General features: G+C 37.4%; 1 protein-coding gene across 8 annotated transcripts in view; it reads left to right on the top strand.

Moving 5' to 3' along the window:
* The window catches only part of USP16 (ubiquitin specific peptidase 16), a 28,016-nt gene that overhangs the window by 9,384 nt on the left and 746 nt on the right, over window positions 1-17,886 (top strand). For all 8 annotated transcript variants that reach the window (XM_008527059.2, XM_008527060.2, XM_008527057.2 and 5 more), the window contains 13 exons: window positions 926-1,029; window positions 1,822-1,925; window positions 3,085-3,269; window positions 3,836-3,931; window positions 4,512-4,642; window positions 4,948-5,035; window positions 6,095-6,173; window positions 7,500-7,591; window positions 7,943-7,999; window positions 9,159-9,335; window positions 11,278-11,941; window positions 13,265-13,359; window positions 14,277-14,363. In XM_008527059.2, coding sequence (XP_008525281.2) covers window positions 926-1,029; window positions 1,822-1,925; window positions 3,085-3,269; window positions 3,836-3,931; window positions 4,512-4,642; window positions 4,948-5,035; window positions 6,095-6,173; window positions 7,500-7,591; window positions 7,943-7,999; window positions 9,159-9,335; window positions 11,278-11,941; window positions 13,265-13,359; window positions 14,277-14,363 — 1,959 coding nt within the window. The remainder of the gene's footprint in view (window positions 1-925; window positions 1,030-1,821; window positions 1,926-3,084; window positions 3,270-3,835; window positions 3,932-4,511; window positions 4,643-4,947; window positions 5,036-6,094; window positions 6,174-7,499; window positions 7,592-7,942; window positions 8,000-9,158; window positions 9,336-11,277; window positions 11,942-13,264; window positions 13,360-14,276; window positions 14,364-17,886) is intronic.

Raw genomic sequence — 17,886 nt, forward strand, 5'->3', positions numbered from 1 at the left:
TCTCCCATTTACTTGTTCAGTTAATGCTCATTGACCTTCCATTTGCTAGGTTTTTTTGGTAATAGATTAATTCTCTTTTTCATGCCTTCAGTATTTATAGTCCAGGGGAGAAAGGATATAGACGTTAACAACTTTAAGATACGGTAGAAAATAAGGAATGCCATCAGGAATTTACACACTGTTTTGTAGGAGTGTATTTACAAGAAGAATACAGTTTCTTATCTGGGAGGATGAGCATAGGCTCCTGACAGGAGGTAGCCTTTGAGTAAGATCCTCAAGTGGGTGGAATTTGGTCAGTGGCAGTAAAGGTAAAGGATTCCAAGACAAATGGAATAACATGAACGAAACTGTGTTGCTGTGAAAGCACTGAGTGTGTTTTTAGCCGGTGGATGGACTGTGAATAGGAGAAGATGGGAGTTAACCCTGGAAAGGTAGATCGGGGTCACATGGTATTGGGTTTGTTGATTAGGAGTTGGAGAGCAATTCATAATTTTTGAATTGAGTGTATAGAATAGAGCTTTGTTTTAGGAACGTTAAACTGAAAACAGATACGTATGTGAAAAAAGAGGTTGAAGTTAGGGAAATATTTAGGCAGCTCTTAAGGACTAACTAGACCTAGACTAAGCAGACTAGACATAGGGAATGACTGCATTAGCGTGGTTTAGTTGGGACTGGACAGGGCAAGTTGGAGATGAAGAATACTTTTACCACATGGTTTGCTAAATAGCTTCTCCCTTAGATGTCCTCAGTTGCCTATTCATATTTAAGTTTTAACAAAATCACTCTCTAGAGTGCGACATTTTATTTTTAAAATTACAGGAATGGCAGAATTTCTCACCCACTTCCTTGTTCAGTATAGATTGCGAATTCTTTCCTCTTTTGGTGAGTGTTTGTGGCTTTGAGGTTTATAATTCTGATTTTCTAGGGCTGCGGCCGAAATTCTCAGGAGCAGCACGCCTTGAAGCACTATCTGACGCCAAGATCTGAACCTCATTGTCTGGTTCTTAGTTTGGACAACTGGAGTGTATGGTGAGTTTCAACTCCTGTGCCCATTGACAAAATTATTTGAAATATTGGAGAGTACAGGTGTTTGAAATGTTTAAGGAGCAAGAAAGTTAAAATTTTTGTAATATTTGTTTAAATACCATCACTTTCAGAAGGCTAGAGAATGTGATGTTCTGAAAAGCGTTTGCCTCGTGTTGTACAAACACAAAATTGGTAGCATTTAGGTGACTTAGGATTCTTCACCCTTTGTTCTTCTTGCTTGTGATATTGTAAAGCATATGGTAGGTTGTTTTTAGTTTAAAAATAGGACACTAAGAAGAAATCCCAGATAAACTGAGAATATAGTAAAATTTTGGCAGTGAATTTGCATGAAAATAAATGTCAGGCTGGTATGTGTATTTCCTGTATTTTAACATCATTAAAACAGATTTTCGTATCTTTAAAAACCATGTACACAGCAGTGTTGATTGAACGTCATCCGTCAGTTGTATAATTTGTTAGTTTTGATGATAGAGGTCTGTATTTTGAAGAATGGGTAGAAAAAGCTTTTGACATTAATGTTGTAAATAGCCATTTCAGTAAAATGTTTGGAGTTTTTTCACAGTATTTATATGTAGCCATAATTTGGGCTAAACTTATTAATAATAAACCAGAGTTAATATGAATAGTCTTCTTCAAGAAAACATAAACATTTTATTTTCAGTTTTTCTAGTAGAATAACTTGACAGTTACACACTTTGGGCTCCAGGGATTATAATTTGTCCCCTTTTTTGGTTGTCAGTTTGTCACTTTTCTTCTCTGATTTTCGGGACACAGGTGTTACCTATGTGATGATGAGGTCCAGTATTGCACTTCAAACCGATTGGGTCAGGTGGTTGATTATGTTAGAAAACAAGCTGGTATTACAACTCCAAAATCAGGTAAAATCATTTGTTTCTTAATATATACTGTAAAGTTGATTTATACATCTGCTGATACTTAGATTTACTGTACTACCTAGCATTACATATAGGCAAATAACGTCAGTTATGGTTGATTTCAAACTAAGAAACTGTTTTTGGTTAAGAATGTAAAAGAGTGAAAATATAGATAATTTTAAGGTGTTAGAATTAGATGAGAATCTGAGAAATAGTCTAGTCAGATTGATGAAGATTCTGGACTGAGTAATGGGCAGTAATGCTCTGCCGCCATCCCCTGGCAGAGGCACTTAAGATAGACAGCCCTACCTTTGCTGAATTTACTTTGTTACATGGTTTGGATGATATGAAGGTAAAGTACTTGTAATGCCTTCAAAAGCGAAGATACATCTCAGGTTTTTTCCTTGCATAAATAAACTAATTGGATTGGCATACATCATCTGCTTTAAGCTGGTTTAGATTTTTACGTCACAGAAGTATCTTTGGCAGAGTCAGAATTGTTTGTTTTTTTTTTTCTTTTTAAGGAAGATTAGCGCTGAGCTAACTACTGCCAATCCTCCTCTTTTTGCTGGGGAAGACTGGCCCTGAGCTAACATCCATAACCATCTTCCTCTACTTGATATGTGGGATGCCTACCACAGCATGGCGTGCCAAGCGGTGCCGTGTGCGCACCCGGGGTTCTAAACCGCCGAACCGCGGGCCGCCAAGAAGCGGAACGTGTGCACTTAACTGCTGCGCCACCGGGCTGGCCCCCAGAATTGCTTATTCCTAACTTCAGGATTGGTTCGTGACTCACGGAATTCATCTAAAAATTTATTTCATGTCCACATTGTTTACTTGATTGCTTTCTACTCTAGTTTCATTTGTGGAAACTTTTGTGCTGTACAAAAGGAATTTATCCCGAAGCATAGGCTGTTTGGTTTCATTTGTCAAACTAATGCTTACGTCAGTTCTGAACATTTTTTGTTTATTGTTTTTTCTCTCTCAGTGGTAATTTACTTATATTTATTAGGAAAGATTTAAAGTCAAACAGGTGACACACAATGATATAAAGGAAAATTCACAAATTCTAGAATTCCCTCCCAAGTATAATTGCGTTTTGTATGGCTTTATTACACATTTGCTAAATCTTGTTTTCTTCTTCCTTTTGTTTTTTAAACAGCAAAAGATAATGGTAATATTGAACTTGAAAATAAAAAATTAGAAAAGGAGAGTAAAAATGAACAAGAGAGAGAAAAAAAGGAAAACATGGCTAAAGAAAATCCTTCCACGAATTCTCCTTCCCAAATAACTGTGAAAGGACTCAGTAATTTGGGAAATACATGTTTCTTCAATGCGGTTATGCAGGTGCCAGTGTTAATTTCTTCTCCCTTTAGAAAAAATCTAGTGTTTTCCTCATATTGTAGGATGTTTTTGCATATTTATTACTTACAGTATTGAGTTTTTTCCCAAGTAATTTATTTCTATATTTTCAGAGAAAACTCAAGGAAATGTTTACTTTGCATGATAGTAAAACAGTGTGCAAGGCACTGGGGTGCAGTAGGGTTCCACACAAACGTGGCTCCTGCCCTCATGGAACTTGCCGTTGGGTTCGGGAAGCACAGGATAACCTAAGACAGAAACAGATAGCTAGTTGCAAGGGGTGGCACGTGGTGGTGAGAGAACGTGGTGGTGGTAGGCTCACCCCTTCATATTGGGTGGTGAGAGAGTGCCCTTCTGAGGTGAAGTATTTACGAACCAAATAGAGTGGGCAGAAGAGCATGCCATTACTTTTTGTTTCCCAAGATAGATGAATAAAGACTGCAGTGTTGATAGTGATTTTCTGTTTTGATAGAACAGATACTTCAGAAATATTTGAATAAATTGATATGCTTTTAAATAATTTTCCTTTTCTTTTCCATCCTGCATTCCAGAATTTGTCACAGACACCTGTGCTGAGAGAACTACTAAAAGAAGTAAAAATGTCTGGAACAATTGTAAAAATTGAGCCACCTGATTTGGCACTAACAGTATGTACTTAAAAATTTTTTTTTATAATCAGTAATTTGTGAATGTCCCCATTCTAAATTATTTTAAAGAACTGATGCTGATTTTCACCTTTCCTGTTTGTTTTGTGTAGGCTGCCAACCTATTCAAGGTTCTTGGGCTAATAGAAGTTATCAGGGGCCTTTACATTTATTTGCTGTGTCTGCCAGGTTCTGCTGTGCCTTAGTGTTTGGTTTCCCTCTTGGGAATGTTGTTGATATTTGTGAAGCCCTAGGCGTGCATTGTTATTTTTAGCATCTTTATGGTGACTTAAAAGTTGTGTAGCCAAATGAATTTTACCATATCCATTTTTATTTACATTTTGCTTTGGTTTTTTCAGTTCTTATGTAGTAAGTTTCTGATAATCTAAAACTAAAACAGTAGAACTGAATTCTTCATAAAACAGTCTATGACCAGAAGCTTTATCTTTTGATGTACATTTTGAAGTTTTAAATGAGGCAGTTCTATTAGGAACATTGGCAATGTAGGGTAACTAGTTACATTGTGGTAAAATAAATGATTCAACATTTGACTGAAGAAAGTGATTTTTATTCCCATATTCAGGAACCCTTAGAAATAAACCTTGAGCCTCCAGGCCCTCTTACTTTAGCCATGAGCCAGTTTCTTAATGAGATGCAAGAGACCAAAAAGGGAATCGTGACACCTAGAGAACTCTTTTCTCAGGTCTGTAAAAAGTGAGTATCTGCTTTGATTGTACTTTCTGTGCATCAGTAAGATGCTGAGAAATGACACGAAAAAATTAGTAGCTTTAGAATCAACCTCGTACATTTATTCAAGCATGGTTTATTTCACTTGGATTAGAAAACATTTGCTTTATGTGAAAATTAAATCTGCCAAGGGTGTTATTGGACTAAACAGAAATTTTGAGAAACTAGAACACTCTAAGATTTGGGATCTGATCCTAAGATTTTGTAAAAATAGTTTCATATTTTAGTAGACTCATTGTTGCTTTTCTTTTTTTTTCCTTTTTATTCTGTAGAGCAGTGCGATTTAAAGGCTATCAGCAGCAAGACAGCCAGGAGCTGCTTCGATATTTATTGGATGGAATGAGAGCGGAAGAACATCAAGTTAGCAAATTTTGACCAGCGTAGTTTATAATCCCATCTTCATTCACTTGTCTGTCATTTGATGTCTTAAGGGTTGTTGAAGCAACGAACACTAGTTATTGAGCCATTGTACTTAAAATCTTTTTCTGCATCAGCCTTTTCAACCAGTATGTTTTAATCATTAGAATGAATGAAGAGAATTAGGAATGTTTCTCCTTTTCATGATGCTCTCTTTTGCCTGATGTTTACAATGTAATTGTCCTTTAAGGGTTCTATTGTACCTGCCTATACCAGGAGAGCTACGAAGTATGGGAAAATGTTTCTCCTAAAACGATTCCCAGTTGCAGGGCACCCTTACTCTTATTCTGACTGTGGTTTAACACAGCTTTTTCAATTTTGGAAGTATTTTCGTTTCGTAAGAGTCAGGGAACATTTGTTGCATTTTAAAATTTTCATTAATTGCCAGGATGTAAAGTAATGAATCTGTGGATATAAATATAATTAATAATAGTAATAATAGAGTGATAACAACTAATATTTATTTTCTTACTTCATGTTGAGCACTACTCTCAGTATTTTATGTAAATTGCTTACTTAGTCCTGACAACCATTCTTTGTGGTAGACGCTGTTATCATTTTCTCACTCCATACGTTCTGAAGCTAGAGTGCAGAGAAGTTCAGTACCTGGTTCAAGGTCACCCACTAATGATGGGGCTGGGCTTTGAGCACTGGAGTCTGTCCCTGTCTCGTTTAACCATTCTGCTTCTAGGACATGGTATTTCACTGGGCTCTCAAAGGAGGGGTGGGCATGTTCTGAAAAGCTTTGGTTTAAATAGGTTAAAATCTTGAAATGATAAGACAGTGTCTTTATTCAGGGGTTAGTGATTGTTTTAAACGTATAATTCTTTTTAGCTCCTTGAATTAACTTTGAAAATGTAATTTTATAAATATTAATTTTTATTTAGTAAGTTTGGGGAGCTAATTCTTGATCACTTTCTTGACTTGATTACATATTTTCTAAGGAAAGTAACTATAAAATTTAAAGTTTAATAGTATATATATCCATTTTATTACTTTTAGAGAGTGAGTAAAGGAATTCTTAAAGCATTTGGTAGTTCTACTGAAAAATTGGATGAAGAACTAAAAAATAAAGTTAAAGGTAATGTCTGACTTTTTGAACTAAAACACTGTAGTCCAATTTCTCTGTACCTTAGGAGAAGATTGCTGGCCACGTGTATTTTGAATCCACAGTTTTTAACATAAAATTTCTCTTTATCACCATTGATTTTAAAAAATTATTCAATACTTCAAAGACAGATATTCAGAAAAATTTAACTTTTGGCATATTCATTTTGTGCAATATTATAGGGAAATTAATAAAGATAGAATTAACATATCACATTTTTACTTTTCAAAAGCTCAGCCTTCTGATTAGCAATGATAAGTCGATTAAACTTGTCTGTGTAAGTTAGTTGCTGGTTTATCAGTTATGGAGCCACCTTCCTTCTTATTGCTGTGTGTCATTTAAAGATTTAGGGCAGATCTCTCCAAGAGAACTTTTTGTGATGGTGGAACTCTTCTATATCTACACTATCCGATACAGCAGCTGCTAGCCACGTGTGGCTCTTGAGCCCTTGAAATGTGGCTGGTGCAACTGAAGAGCTAAATTTTTATTTTTATTTAATTTAATTAATTTAAATGGCTGCAAGTGACTAGTGGCTACTGTGTTGTAAAACACAGTTTAGAATAAGCACATAGCAACTCTTTGCCTCCTTGGTATTGGGCCTGGCCAGTAACAGAGAGGATTGTGTCTGCTGGCACTATCTGTCATAAAATGTGTTTATGTAAATGAGCACCTATCATTTGAATAAGACTTATGAATTTCATGTATTTACAAAATTGGGTGACCAGGTAGTAAAATTATTTCACTTTATACTAAAGTTATCAAGATTATTTCTGGGAACATAGGAAAAATAAAAGGAGGATTTTGTCTGAAACATTTTCCTAGGATTTTTTTTGTTTATTGTTTTGGTTTTTAAATGGAGTTCAGTCTTAGAGTTCACAAAGCAAGTTACATGCATTCTCTCCCAAGTGTGCTGCCAAATGTTGGAATGTTAGAGCTGGAAGTGACTAGAATATCATCCTGCCTAGCCCAGTCTCCTCATTTTACTACTGGAGACATTGATGTACAGAAAGTCTCACTGGCTTGCACAGTTTATTTTCCACTGACTAGATCTTGGGATCTTGGATAAGAAGTTTTTTATTCTTTTTCACGAGTGTGATTCTGTGATTGTGTTATGCTCAAAAGTGGAGTATATGCTGCTGACTATAGCATAAAAATAAAACTATAGTAATTATGAATAGAGAAAAACAAGTCTATGGGATGGAAAATTAAAAATAAAATTTTAGGGTTCGATAGGTAAGTAGTTTTGACTTATTCAAGTAATTGTATAAAGGTAATTGGTAAACATTTTCCCCCTTATAGATTATGAAAAGAAAAAATCAGTACCAAGTTTTGTGGACCGCATCTTTGGTGGCGAACTAACTAGTACAATCATGTGTGATGAATGCAGAACTGTAAGTAGATGTAGTATGGACTGGATTTATTCATTAATATTAGCAGAGTACAGTTTTTCAGTTGTTTCTTTCAAAAACAGAAATGTCTAGTTTCATAAGATAGTCTGTTGAACTGCCCAAATATGCATAGTTCTTTGCTGGAACTATGAGGACTCCTTATATCTGGAAGAAGTTAGTTTAACATTTTAATTTATTTCCCTTAACCCATAGTCCTCAACGCTGTGTAATTTTTTATTTCAATTTCTTAAGCCTTTATTTTAAACGTTAGTTGTCCCCCCGTAATGTTACTGTACAGTGTTTAACGTGAATCTTTGCCTTCCTTTTACATTTTCTTTTTTTTGGTTGGTTAAGGTCTCCTTGGTTCATGAATCTTTCCTTGATCTGTCTCTACCAGTTTTAGATGATCAGGTAAGACGATTGAGTTTATTTCCTTTAAGTAGAATATTTTTTCCTGTGTTAGATTTTACGAGGGAAACTTTATCACCTTTTCCAAGTTTGTACATTACTAGCTCATGGAAAAATTTTTCTTTATCTATTTGAGATAGAAGAATTTTAAAGATCTGAATAAGAAATGGGGTAAAAACTTTTCTTTTAAAGAAGGATGGTGTATCTAGAATTATTCTTTTTTTTTGGTGAGGAGGGTGGGCCCTGAGCTAACATTTGTTGCCAATCTTCCTCTTTTTTTTTCCCTGCCTGAAGCCCCACTACATAGGCTGTATATCCTAGTTGTAGGTCGTTCTAGCTCTTCTACGTAGGCTGCTGCCACAGTATGGCTTGATGAGCGGTGCATAGATCTGCGCCCAGGATCCAAACCGGCGAACCCTGGGCTGCCAAAGTGGAGCAATACAGACTTAACCACTCAGCCATGAGGCTGGCTCCTAGAACTCTTTATAGATAATTAACTTGATTAGTTTACATGTAAGGAAGTATTTTCTTCTTATTAGAAGTTACTATTTATTCTCATTATTTAAGACTAACCACAAATCTCTTACAGTCTTAAGTTCATAAATATTAATAGACAGTATCTCAGTTTTTAGCCATATTAATTTAGTTCCTATCAAGTAGTAGTAGGCAAAAAGAGAATGTGTTATGAATATTGCATAAATCATTTTTCAAGTTAATATGAATTAGAGGTTCCTTTAATCACTGTTATTTAGTGATTAAAGTCTTATAAAACTTATTTTCTCTTTCTCTGAAACTATCATTTACATGCAAAGAAAAAAGAATAAAAAGGAACACCTGTAGTGGGATATCAATTACTTATAAATAGAAAGTGCGTTTGGAAATGGACCTAATTACATTGTGATCCCACCTGCGTCTAATAAAAGTCATTGGATTCCTTTCTATTATACTTGCATGTGAAGTTACCTTTTTTACTGTTTTGTTTGCTTGTTTTCTCGGTATTTGAAGATTGCTTTCTAGTATTTGAGATGAATGAATTTTGTCCTGGATATATTTTCAAACATTGTGGAAAATAGGAGTAGAAAAATTTAGGTGACATGAAATCTCTTCACAAGCAGTAGTTGTAAAATTTTGTTTTTGGCCCATATTCTCTCCACATTTTTAGAGTGCTAAGAAAAGTATAAATGATAAAAATCTGAAAAAGACAATGGAGGATGAAGATAAAGACAGTGAAGAAGAAAAAGATAACGACAGTTACATGAAAGAGAGAAATGATATTCCTTCAGGAACAAGTAAGCACTTGCAGAAAAAAGCAAAGAAGCAAGCCAAAAAGCAAGCCAAGGTGGGTAATTAGGAAGAAAACTACACTTTTCTAATTTCGCATTTCAGACTACAGCTGCATAATGACGTTTTGGTCAACGATGGACCGTGTATGCGACAGTGGTCCCACAAGAGTAGTACCATGCAGCCTAGGTGTGTAGTAGGCTATCTAGGTTTGTGTAAGTTCACCCTGTGATGTTTGTACATCAAAATCGACGCACTTCTCAGCACGTGTCCCCGTTAAGCGACGCATGACTGTCTTCAGTTTGAAGTCTGAATGATGTTGGTAGACATGTCTGTTATTTTAAATATAGCACTTCCATTTGGCAATTATAGAAGTAGCTCATTTAGTATTCTCTGCAGGGAAGTATATGTGAAGAGAAGATTGTGCTTTTCTTTTTTTAATGTGCAGTACTTTTGACAACTTTTAAAAAAAATTTTAATTCATTTTTAATGACTTTTTGAGTTGTTAATACATTGACATTCAAAAATTTTAAAATATATAAAGGTATGCAATAGAAGTCCCCCTCACCTCTCTCCTTTTATGACATGGATAACCACTTTCATTAGTGTCTTTCATGTCTTTTTGGAAAATATGATCAAATACAAATAGGTAGTCTTGTTTTTCCTTCCCTTTAAAAATTATACACACTGTTCTGGACCTTGGTTTTTTTTTTGTTTGTATCTTCTTAATTAGATTCTTAGAGATCTTTCCATTTCAGGACACAAAGATTCATTGTTTTAACAGCTGTATAGTATTCCATTTCATAGATGTATCATAGTTCATTTAACCAATTCTCTTTTGATTTAGGTTGTTTGTAGTCTTGCTGTAATGGCCCGTGCTATAGTGAGTAACCCTGTACTTGTGTCAATTGTAGGGTACATTGTAGTTTTGATAAATATTATCTAACGGCCTTCCACAAAGGTTGTACCAGTATAGTCCCACCACGAACATGAAGCTTCTTGTTTCTCCTGACCCTTGACAGCGGTGTGTTATCAAACTTCTGGATTTCTGCTAGTCTGATGGATGGAAAATATTATTTCAATGCAGTTTTATTTTCCGTTTATTTTAATATAAGTGAAGTTAAGCATAGTTATATATTTAAGAGCCATTTGTGCTTCCTTTGAAGTATTCGTTTATACTCTTTCCCCATTTTTCTTTCATATATAACTCTATTTTTAGCTGAGGTACATCAGAAAATATTTGTGTCATTTGTCCTCTGTGCCCTTCAGCCTTCTGGTATTATAAGTTAGCCTCACAGGGACTGTCCTTTTAGTTACAACCAAAAGTGCTAATCCCTTGAGTCTTGAGGCAGTCCAGTCACAGGAGTCTCGATGAGATGCCTTTTTGCCCCTCTACTTGGAAATAGGCTGCAAATGGCAAAGAAGGTGACTTTAGGGAGGAAGTCCTTTATTGTCCTCTGTACACTGGCTTTCTTGCTTCCTCCCTAACTTTGGGCCATTTGTGTCATGGAATGTTTTCCTCTGTCCCTCTGCCCAAAGCAGTCATGTTCTGGTGCATTCTTGAGTTTTCAGTCTGTTTTTTATCTTCTCAGTGAAACTTTGACCCAGTAGTTGTAACTCACATGGATACATCCCTTCCTGTTGTGTGTGTAGGCAGGCTCACCACGTGGTTTAATACTTGGCTACTTGGCTTCTCTTAGTCACTTCTCTTAGGACAGAGACCATGGCTTGCACATTTTTATTTCCTCCAGTGTGACAGTTTTTGATGATTGGTGATTGTTTATTCCTGCTTTCAATTAAAGAACTTTTCTTCATAATTTATTTGATCCCAGAGAGTAAAGGAACATTTAGAATCAGAAGTCTGGGAGTAAACTTGTCCTTATTAACTTGCTTATTTTTGATTGATAAGTAAGAAAACCTGATGTGCTCTTTCTCTTTTTCTCCCTCCTTCTCTCTTTCTATAAACAAACAAACAAACACATTTTGTACTTTTTACCCAGAACCAACGAAGGCAACAAAAAATTCAAGGGAAAGTTCTTCATTTAAATGACATCTGTACCGTTGACCATCCTGAAGATAATGAATGTGAAGTTGAAATGTCACCTCAGGAAGAAGTGGATATGAATACCAACCATATCTCACAAGAGGAGGTTGTACATAAAGACTCTTACGTTAATCAGAAAGATTTGAATGGCCAAGAAAAAATGATAGAAATTGTAACTGACAATCAAAAATCCACAGAGGAAGTAGATATGAAAAATACCAACATGGATAATGATCTGGGGGTTTTGGCATCTTCTCCCGCTGAATGTAGTAGGGATTTAAATGGTGCCCACCTGAAGGAAGGGAGCGATGGAGAAGTGGACATTTCCAGTAGTTTCAAAGACCTTAGCTTGAATGCTGCTCTCCAGCCTGATGAAATAAATATAGAGATTCTGGATGACAGTCATACTCCTGGGACCAAGGTGTATGAGGTCGTAAATGAAGACCCAGAAACTGCTTTCTGTACTCTTGCAAACAGGGAGACTTTTAATACTGATGAGTGTTCCATCCAACATTGTTTATATCAGTTCACCCGAAATGAGAAACTTCGAGATGCAAATAAACTACTTTGTGAAGTATGTACCCGGAGACAGTATAATGGACCAAAGGCAAATATAAAAGGTATTTAGATTCTCTCACGGAAAGTAAAGTTCGTGTTCCAGGGCACATTTTGTACTGCATAGGTAGAGGACTCCTCTTTCAATTGTCTCAGGATTTGGGTGGCATCACTAAGTTCCGTCTTCTGTGTAAATATGTTGGTAGAAGGTTGGATAAGCAGAACTTTATCGGAATGGCTAGTACTCCAGCAGCAGTTAAAATGGGACGGTTTGCTCTCCGACACCTCTCCCTGTGGGTAAACCGTTCCCCTGGGATATTATCACAACAGGATCCTTACAGATAGTGGCTGTTTCTTTCAGTTTCCTGTCAGCATTTGCGATGGCCCTCATCTCTGCACCAAGGAAGTCACACTTTAATTCATCACTGTGCTAAAGTGACATGCCCAGTGCAAAGTCCTGGGAGTACTGGAAGGATGGTGCTTTCTTACAGTCTACCTCCAATATGGAACAGGAGGATATTGATAATTCCCCTCCTCCCTTTGTTTTTGAGTCTGAGTAAAAGTGGGATAGGGAGCGATCATGGATTCTGAAGGATTCTTACTAGAATTGTTGAAACATTTTAAAGATTTTATTTTTCCTTTTTCTCCCAAAGCCCCCAGTACATAGTTGTGTATTTTCAGTTGTGGGTCCTTCTAGTTGTGGCATGTGGGACACCACCTCAGCATGGCTTGATGAGCAGTGCCATGCCCGGCGCCCAGGATTTGAACCGGTGAAACCCTGGGCCGCTGAAGCAGAGCACATGAACTTAACCACTCGGCCATGGGGCCGGCCCCTGTTGAAACATTTTAGAAGTCTAGCTTTTTATTTATTTACATGTTGATACAGAAGGTAGATTGTGTTAATCTTACAGCAATTCTGTTTGCTTTTAGAGCAGGTGTGGGCAAACTGTGGTTCACAGGCCAAATTTGACCTGCTACCTGTTTTTGTATGGTCTCTGAGCTAAGAATGTTTTTTATAGCTTAACATTTGAAAATGATTTTATGGTGGAGAATGCTAACTTTGAACCCTAGTTAACCAAAATGTTAACTCTCCAAAAATAATTCCATTCTTCTTTTCAGTACACTGTAATCGTATTCAATCATTATTATTATATTTTGAATTCCATCAGTAAAAATTTGTGGAAGATTTTCCTTAATATGTAAATAATGACAAAATATCCTTGATTTTGCTTCTTGGTCTACAAAGCCTAAAATATTTATTATCTGGTCCCTTTCAGAAAGTTTACTGATTCTTGCTTAAGGTGTTTAAAATGAGTTTTATAGCAAATCTGAATGCTTTAGAGGTCTAAAATGATTTTCATACTGCTAAAATTTCTTTCTTTCTTTAGGTGAAAGGAAACATGTTTACACCAATGCCAAAAAACAGATGCTAATTTCTCTTGCTCCTCCTGTTCTCACTCTTCATTTAAAGAGATTTCAGCAGGTACCCTTGTTTGTTACCCAAAATTTCTTTTAAATATGTAACATCTGCTTTATTTGTATTGTCTCAACGTGGTGCTGTGTTTCTTTGGTTTTCTCTTATTTCTTAATTCTAACTTCAAAGAAGTAGGAAAGTAAAAGAATGTATATGGGTAAGACAAAAGGTTTGATGAAGATACATGTCAAGGTGGAGGAGAAATTTGGGCACAGTCCTTCCTCAGTTGTACTAGAGCTCATGTTGCTCTTTTTAGTAATATAGCATCTTACTCTAACCTTAATTTCAGGTTAAAAAAAACCAGTTTACTAGCTATATCTCACACTTAGGAAATTTCATGATGTTTTCCTGTTTTGAGTGTGGTATTTTATTTTTACTGATCCTTGATAAAAAGACATTGGTACCTTGGAATTTCATCGTTTTGGTGACCCCCATCTTTTCTGGAAGACTTGCTGTAAGCAGCACTAGTTTCAAATTCAGTTCCAAATTGCCAGAGTACCTTCAGAACGTCTTCCCTCCTATGGTTGGTATGGGCTTGGTTAATGAGGTGGGTCTCTGAACAATTCACTAAGCTTGGTTAGAGAGTGAGGCTGGGACTGTGTGCTTCCCAGGAAAGTATTCTACTGTGGCTGAGTTTGAAACACTCAAAACCTCTGGGCTAATCTGGTTTTTCTGGATGGCTAAACCAGAAACCTTGAGAATTTTCTCATGGGAGCAGCTTTCTTAATGTTTTGGGAGTGTGTGTGTATGGTGTGCACTTAGCAAAAACAAACTAAGAATCAGTGGTCAGGAAAAATAGAGTTTCTTAGGAAGACTAAACTAGGGCTGGATGTTGGTGTTCTTTCTGGCTTTGGAGTGGGGCTGCAGTTGACAATGTGTACAGCTTTTCCAGGAAAAGAACTCAATCTGTTCTCTCTCATTTTTAGGCTGGTTTTAACCTACGCAAAGTTAACAAACACATAAAATTTCCGGAAATCTTAGATCTGGCTCCTTTTTGTACCCTTAAATGTAAGGTAGGTGAAAGTAGTCCTTTTGGAGAAACGCTTTCAGGGAAATCATAGCTTACCAAATACTCCAGCAGCAACTCACATAAGTGTGAAGTTGATACGAATTACTGAGTAGAGTGGGTCTTTGATCTTCGCACCTTTATAATTTTAAGATCTGTGATGAATCACTTTGAACGTTTGGTTGTTATTTCAATTCACCATTTTTTTGAACCCTCATTATTGTGGCAGACATTGTCTTGGGAGTGAGGGCACAAAACTAAAGGTGAGCAGATACATTCATGCATATCCCAATTTAATATGGTTTGGTGTTAAAATTGGTATACACAGAGCTGGGGTGGTATGCACTTAACCCAGCTCGTTGGTGGGTGAAGGAAGTTCTGTGAAGGTAGACCATGCCTCAACTAGTACTTAAAGAAGGAGTAAGAGTTAGTATGAAGAGTCAGGAAAAAACAACTTTTCCAGGCAGTGGGAACAGCAGGAGCAAAGGCACAGCAGCCTGAAATGGCAGGGTGGATGCTGGAGACTGGCAGTATAGGCAGTTCTAGAACTTACAGTACAAGGTCTAGGGAACGCTGGGAGATGGAGCCAGAGAAGTGAGATAGGGATGAGACTTCGGAGGATTATCATGGTGAGGAACCTGGGCTTTGTTAGGGATGCAGTGGGGAGCCACTGAGGAGTTTAAAGCAATGGGGTGACAGCCAGGTCTGTGTATTACATAGGTTACTTGCTGAAGCAGGGAGGCTGGATTTTTAAGAGGCAAAGACTAGAGACCGAAAAACTAGTTTGGATGCTGTTGAGTTAGATCAGTCAATAGATGATGAGGGCATAAACTAGGGCAGGAGAGGGGGAGATTGAAGGAATATTCCAGGTTGTAAAATTAACCAGGCTTACCATCAATTGACTCTAGACAATGAGGCAGTGGCCTTTAAATGGAGGCTGAAGGTGGTGCAGAAAGAGGAGTTGATTCTTGATTCCCAGGGCCTGGTTGAGAACTAGGCAGATGGGGCAGGTGAAATGCCCTAAACTGAGTAGGAAATACAGGAAGAAGAGAAGATTGGGAGGTAGAGAAAGGATAATGAGTTCAGTTTTAGATACTTTGAGTTTCAGATATTTTTGAGATATTCATGGGGCTGAGGCCCAGGGCAGAGAGGTTAGGGCTTGAGATAAAGATTTGGAAATCAGTACATAGGTGGTAGTTAAAACCATGAGAGGATAGGATCCCCTGTGTAGAGCATGGAGAGAGAAAGAAAAGAGATGGTAATGACAACTCTGGCGAGCATGTGGGTCTAAGAGGCGTAGGTAGAAGAGGAGGACACCACCAAGGGTCTCACCGAATCTCCATGTCGAGGAAGAATTTGGGGAATTAGAAAAGCTATACTGTTGTTCTGTATATACTCAGATTTCAGATATTTAAGTATAAACATATTAATAAAGTCTTTCTGTGCCAAATTTAAAGTGATGGAAATTCTCCGTTCCTCCCTTCCCAATTAAAAATTCTCCAAGAAGGGTATTTCAGAGCTGGTGGGTAGAGTGAATTGTAATTATTTTTATGTTATCACCATAGGGCAGGGCCATTTTTGCTGGTAAACAGAAACCTTTGGTTGGATTAGTTTTGAATACAACATCATCAGGAATCCGTATTTTGCTTAAAATGCCATTGCCCTGTGTTCAAGTTTCAAGGAAAGGACTAAGTGGCTTCAGGGTCAGAATATCAGAGAAAAAAACTAGAAAGTATTTATGGATTAGACAGCATAGAGGTCATGGCAAATTTTTCAAAAAGTGTGGGTAACATCAATGGGTTGAGAAATAAATGAGAATATTGGAGGTAAAGCATGTAGATATGTTAGAACCTTTGCTGAGAATTGGTGGATCAATGAAGAACTTTTTTTAAAGTCTTGGAGACTTAAATAGGTTTGTAGGCCAAGAGAAAAAGCTAGAAGTTGAAGATAGAGAAAAGAGAGAGAGAACTGATTGAGCAAGACTCTGAAGGAAGCCGGAAGAACTAGGATGAGGACACAAAGTTGGGAGTATTGTCTCTGAACAAGAGAGAGAGGATACTGCATCTTCCTGAGAATGGGCAACTTGTACTTGGGTAGGTTGTGTCTCAGTTTTCCTGAAGTGGGAGATGAGGTCAACTATGGAGAATAAAGGGTTGGGAGATAAGGAGAGGCTAAAAGAGTAGTGAAAGGGTGGGCCGGTTCCTGTGAAGGACATCCATGGAAGTGGCAGCTAAGAACGAGTTATAAGGTTATATGGTCATATTGAGGACCCTGATGAGGTAGAAAATCATTAATTTACCAGTCTGCACACTGTTCTGTAATTTTGTTCCCTGGCAGTAGTAGGTGTCTGGGTGTGGGGTTGGGGAAGGTAGGTTGTAGCATTCAGAGTAGGGTTTTGTGAGGAATTGGATGTGGTGGCAAGATTAGTGGTGGGTGTTGAGAGATTACTTTTGAGAGTGATACATGTGGTCTAAGTTCTCAAACTTTAATGTGCTATGAATCATCTGGGAATCAGTAGGTCTGGGGTGGGGTCTAAGATTCTGCATTTCTAATAAGCTCTAAAGTAATGCTGATGCTGCTGTTCCATTACCACATTTTGAGTAGCGAAGATACAGACTTTCTGTAGGATTAGGCTAAAAGAGGCTTCATAGGCCGGGAGAGAATGAGGATTGGAGGATCCTGTTAGGTTGAAGAGTATAGGTGAGATGAAAGTTTGAAGAATGGAAGAAATGTGGACTGAGACTAGAAAATTAGTAAGCTTTCTGAAGTCATACAGTTCTGAGTGATGACCAGTTCCAGAATACAGTCCTGGTTGTAGTTGGCTCCTGTCGGGCTTATTGATGGACACTGAAATCCCTGACGAAGCCGACTGGATTTGGGGTGAAGTGTAAAGTTCTTCAGTGAATAGGGGGCTGTAGATTAAAGAGATGACAGTAATATTGAAAGACAGTGATGCCTGTTCAGGAGGACTTTTTAGAAGAGAACATAAATGGAGTAGTTGTCTGAAAGTTGTCCCCAGCTGGGAGAAACATGTCCGTGTTGCCAGCCCAATGGGATATGGGGTCTTCAAAGAATAAGCAGCCTCTGCTCTGGGTGGGGAAAGTGAGCACGAGAGAGGTTCAGTGTGCTTCTCACCAAATCCCTAGGGGGCATTTGAAAATGTGAGGGGTGGTTTTTGGCAAGAGCTCAATGCTGTCCTCTTGCTGCTAAAGGCTTACATTCTGGGCAGGAACTAGAATGATAGAGTTGTGGAGGTATTTTGGAATTATCTGATCCCAAGACTCCCAAGGACTCTGGCGAGTTCAGTTTGGTTATTTAAGTATCTGGGCCAGGAAATTGATTATAGCAAGTGGCCTCTGGTTTATGTTCTTCCAGCAGAAAAACAACAATGGCAACTTTCTAATAAAAACACAAGTGTGACACTACTCGGGCTTTGAAAAGGTAGGGAGAAAATAGTAGTAAAGTTCAGCTTCATGAATGATTTCTGCATTCCAAAAGTAAGGGTTAGAGACCCTTTCATAGTTTAAAAT

This window comes from Equus przewalskii, chromosome 27 (genome assembly GCF_037783145.1).
Source record: "Equus przewalskii isolate Varuska chromosome 27, EquPr2, whole genome shotgun sequence".
NCBI lineage: Eukaryota > Metazoa > Chordata > Mammalia > Perissodactyla > Equidae > Equus > Equus przewalskii.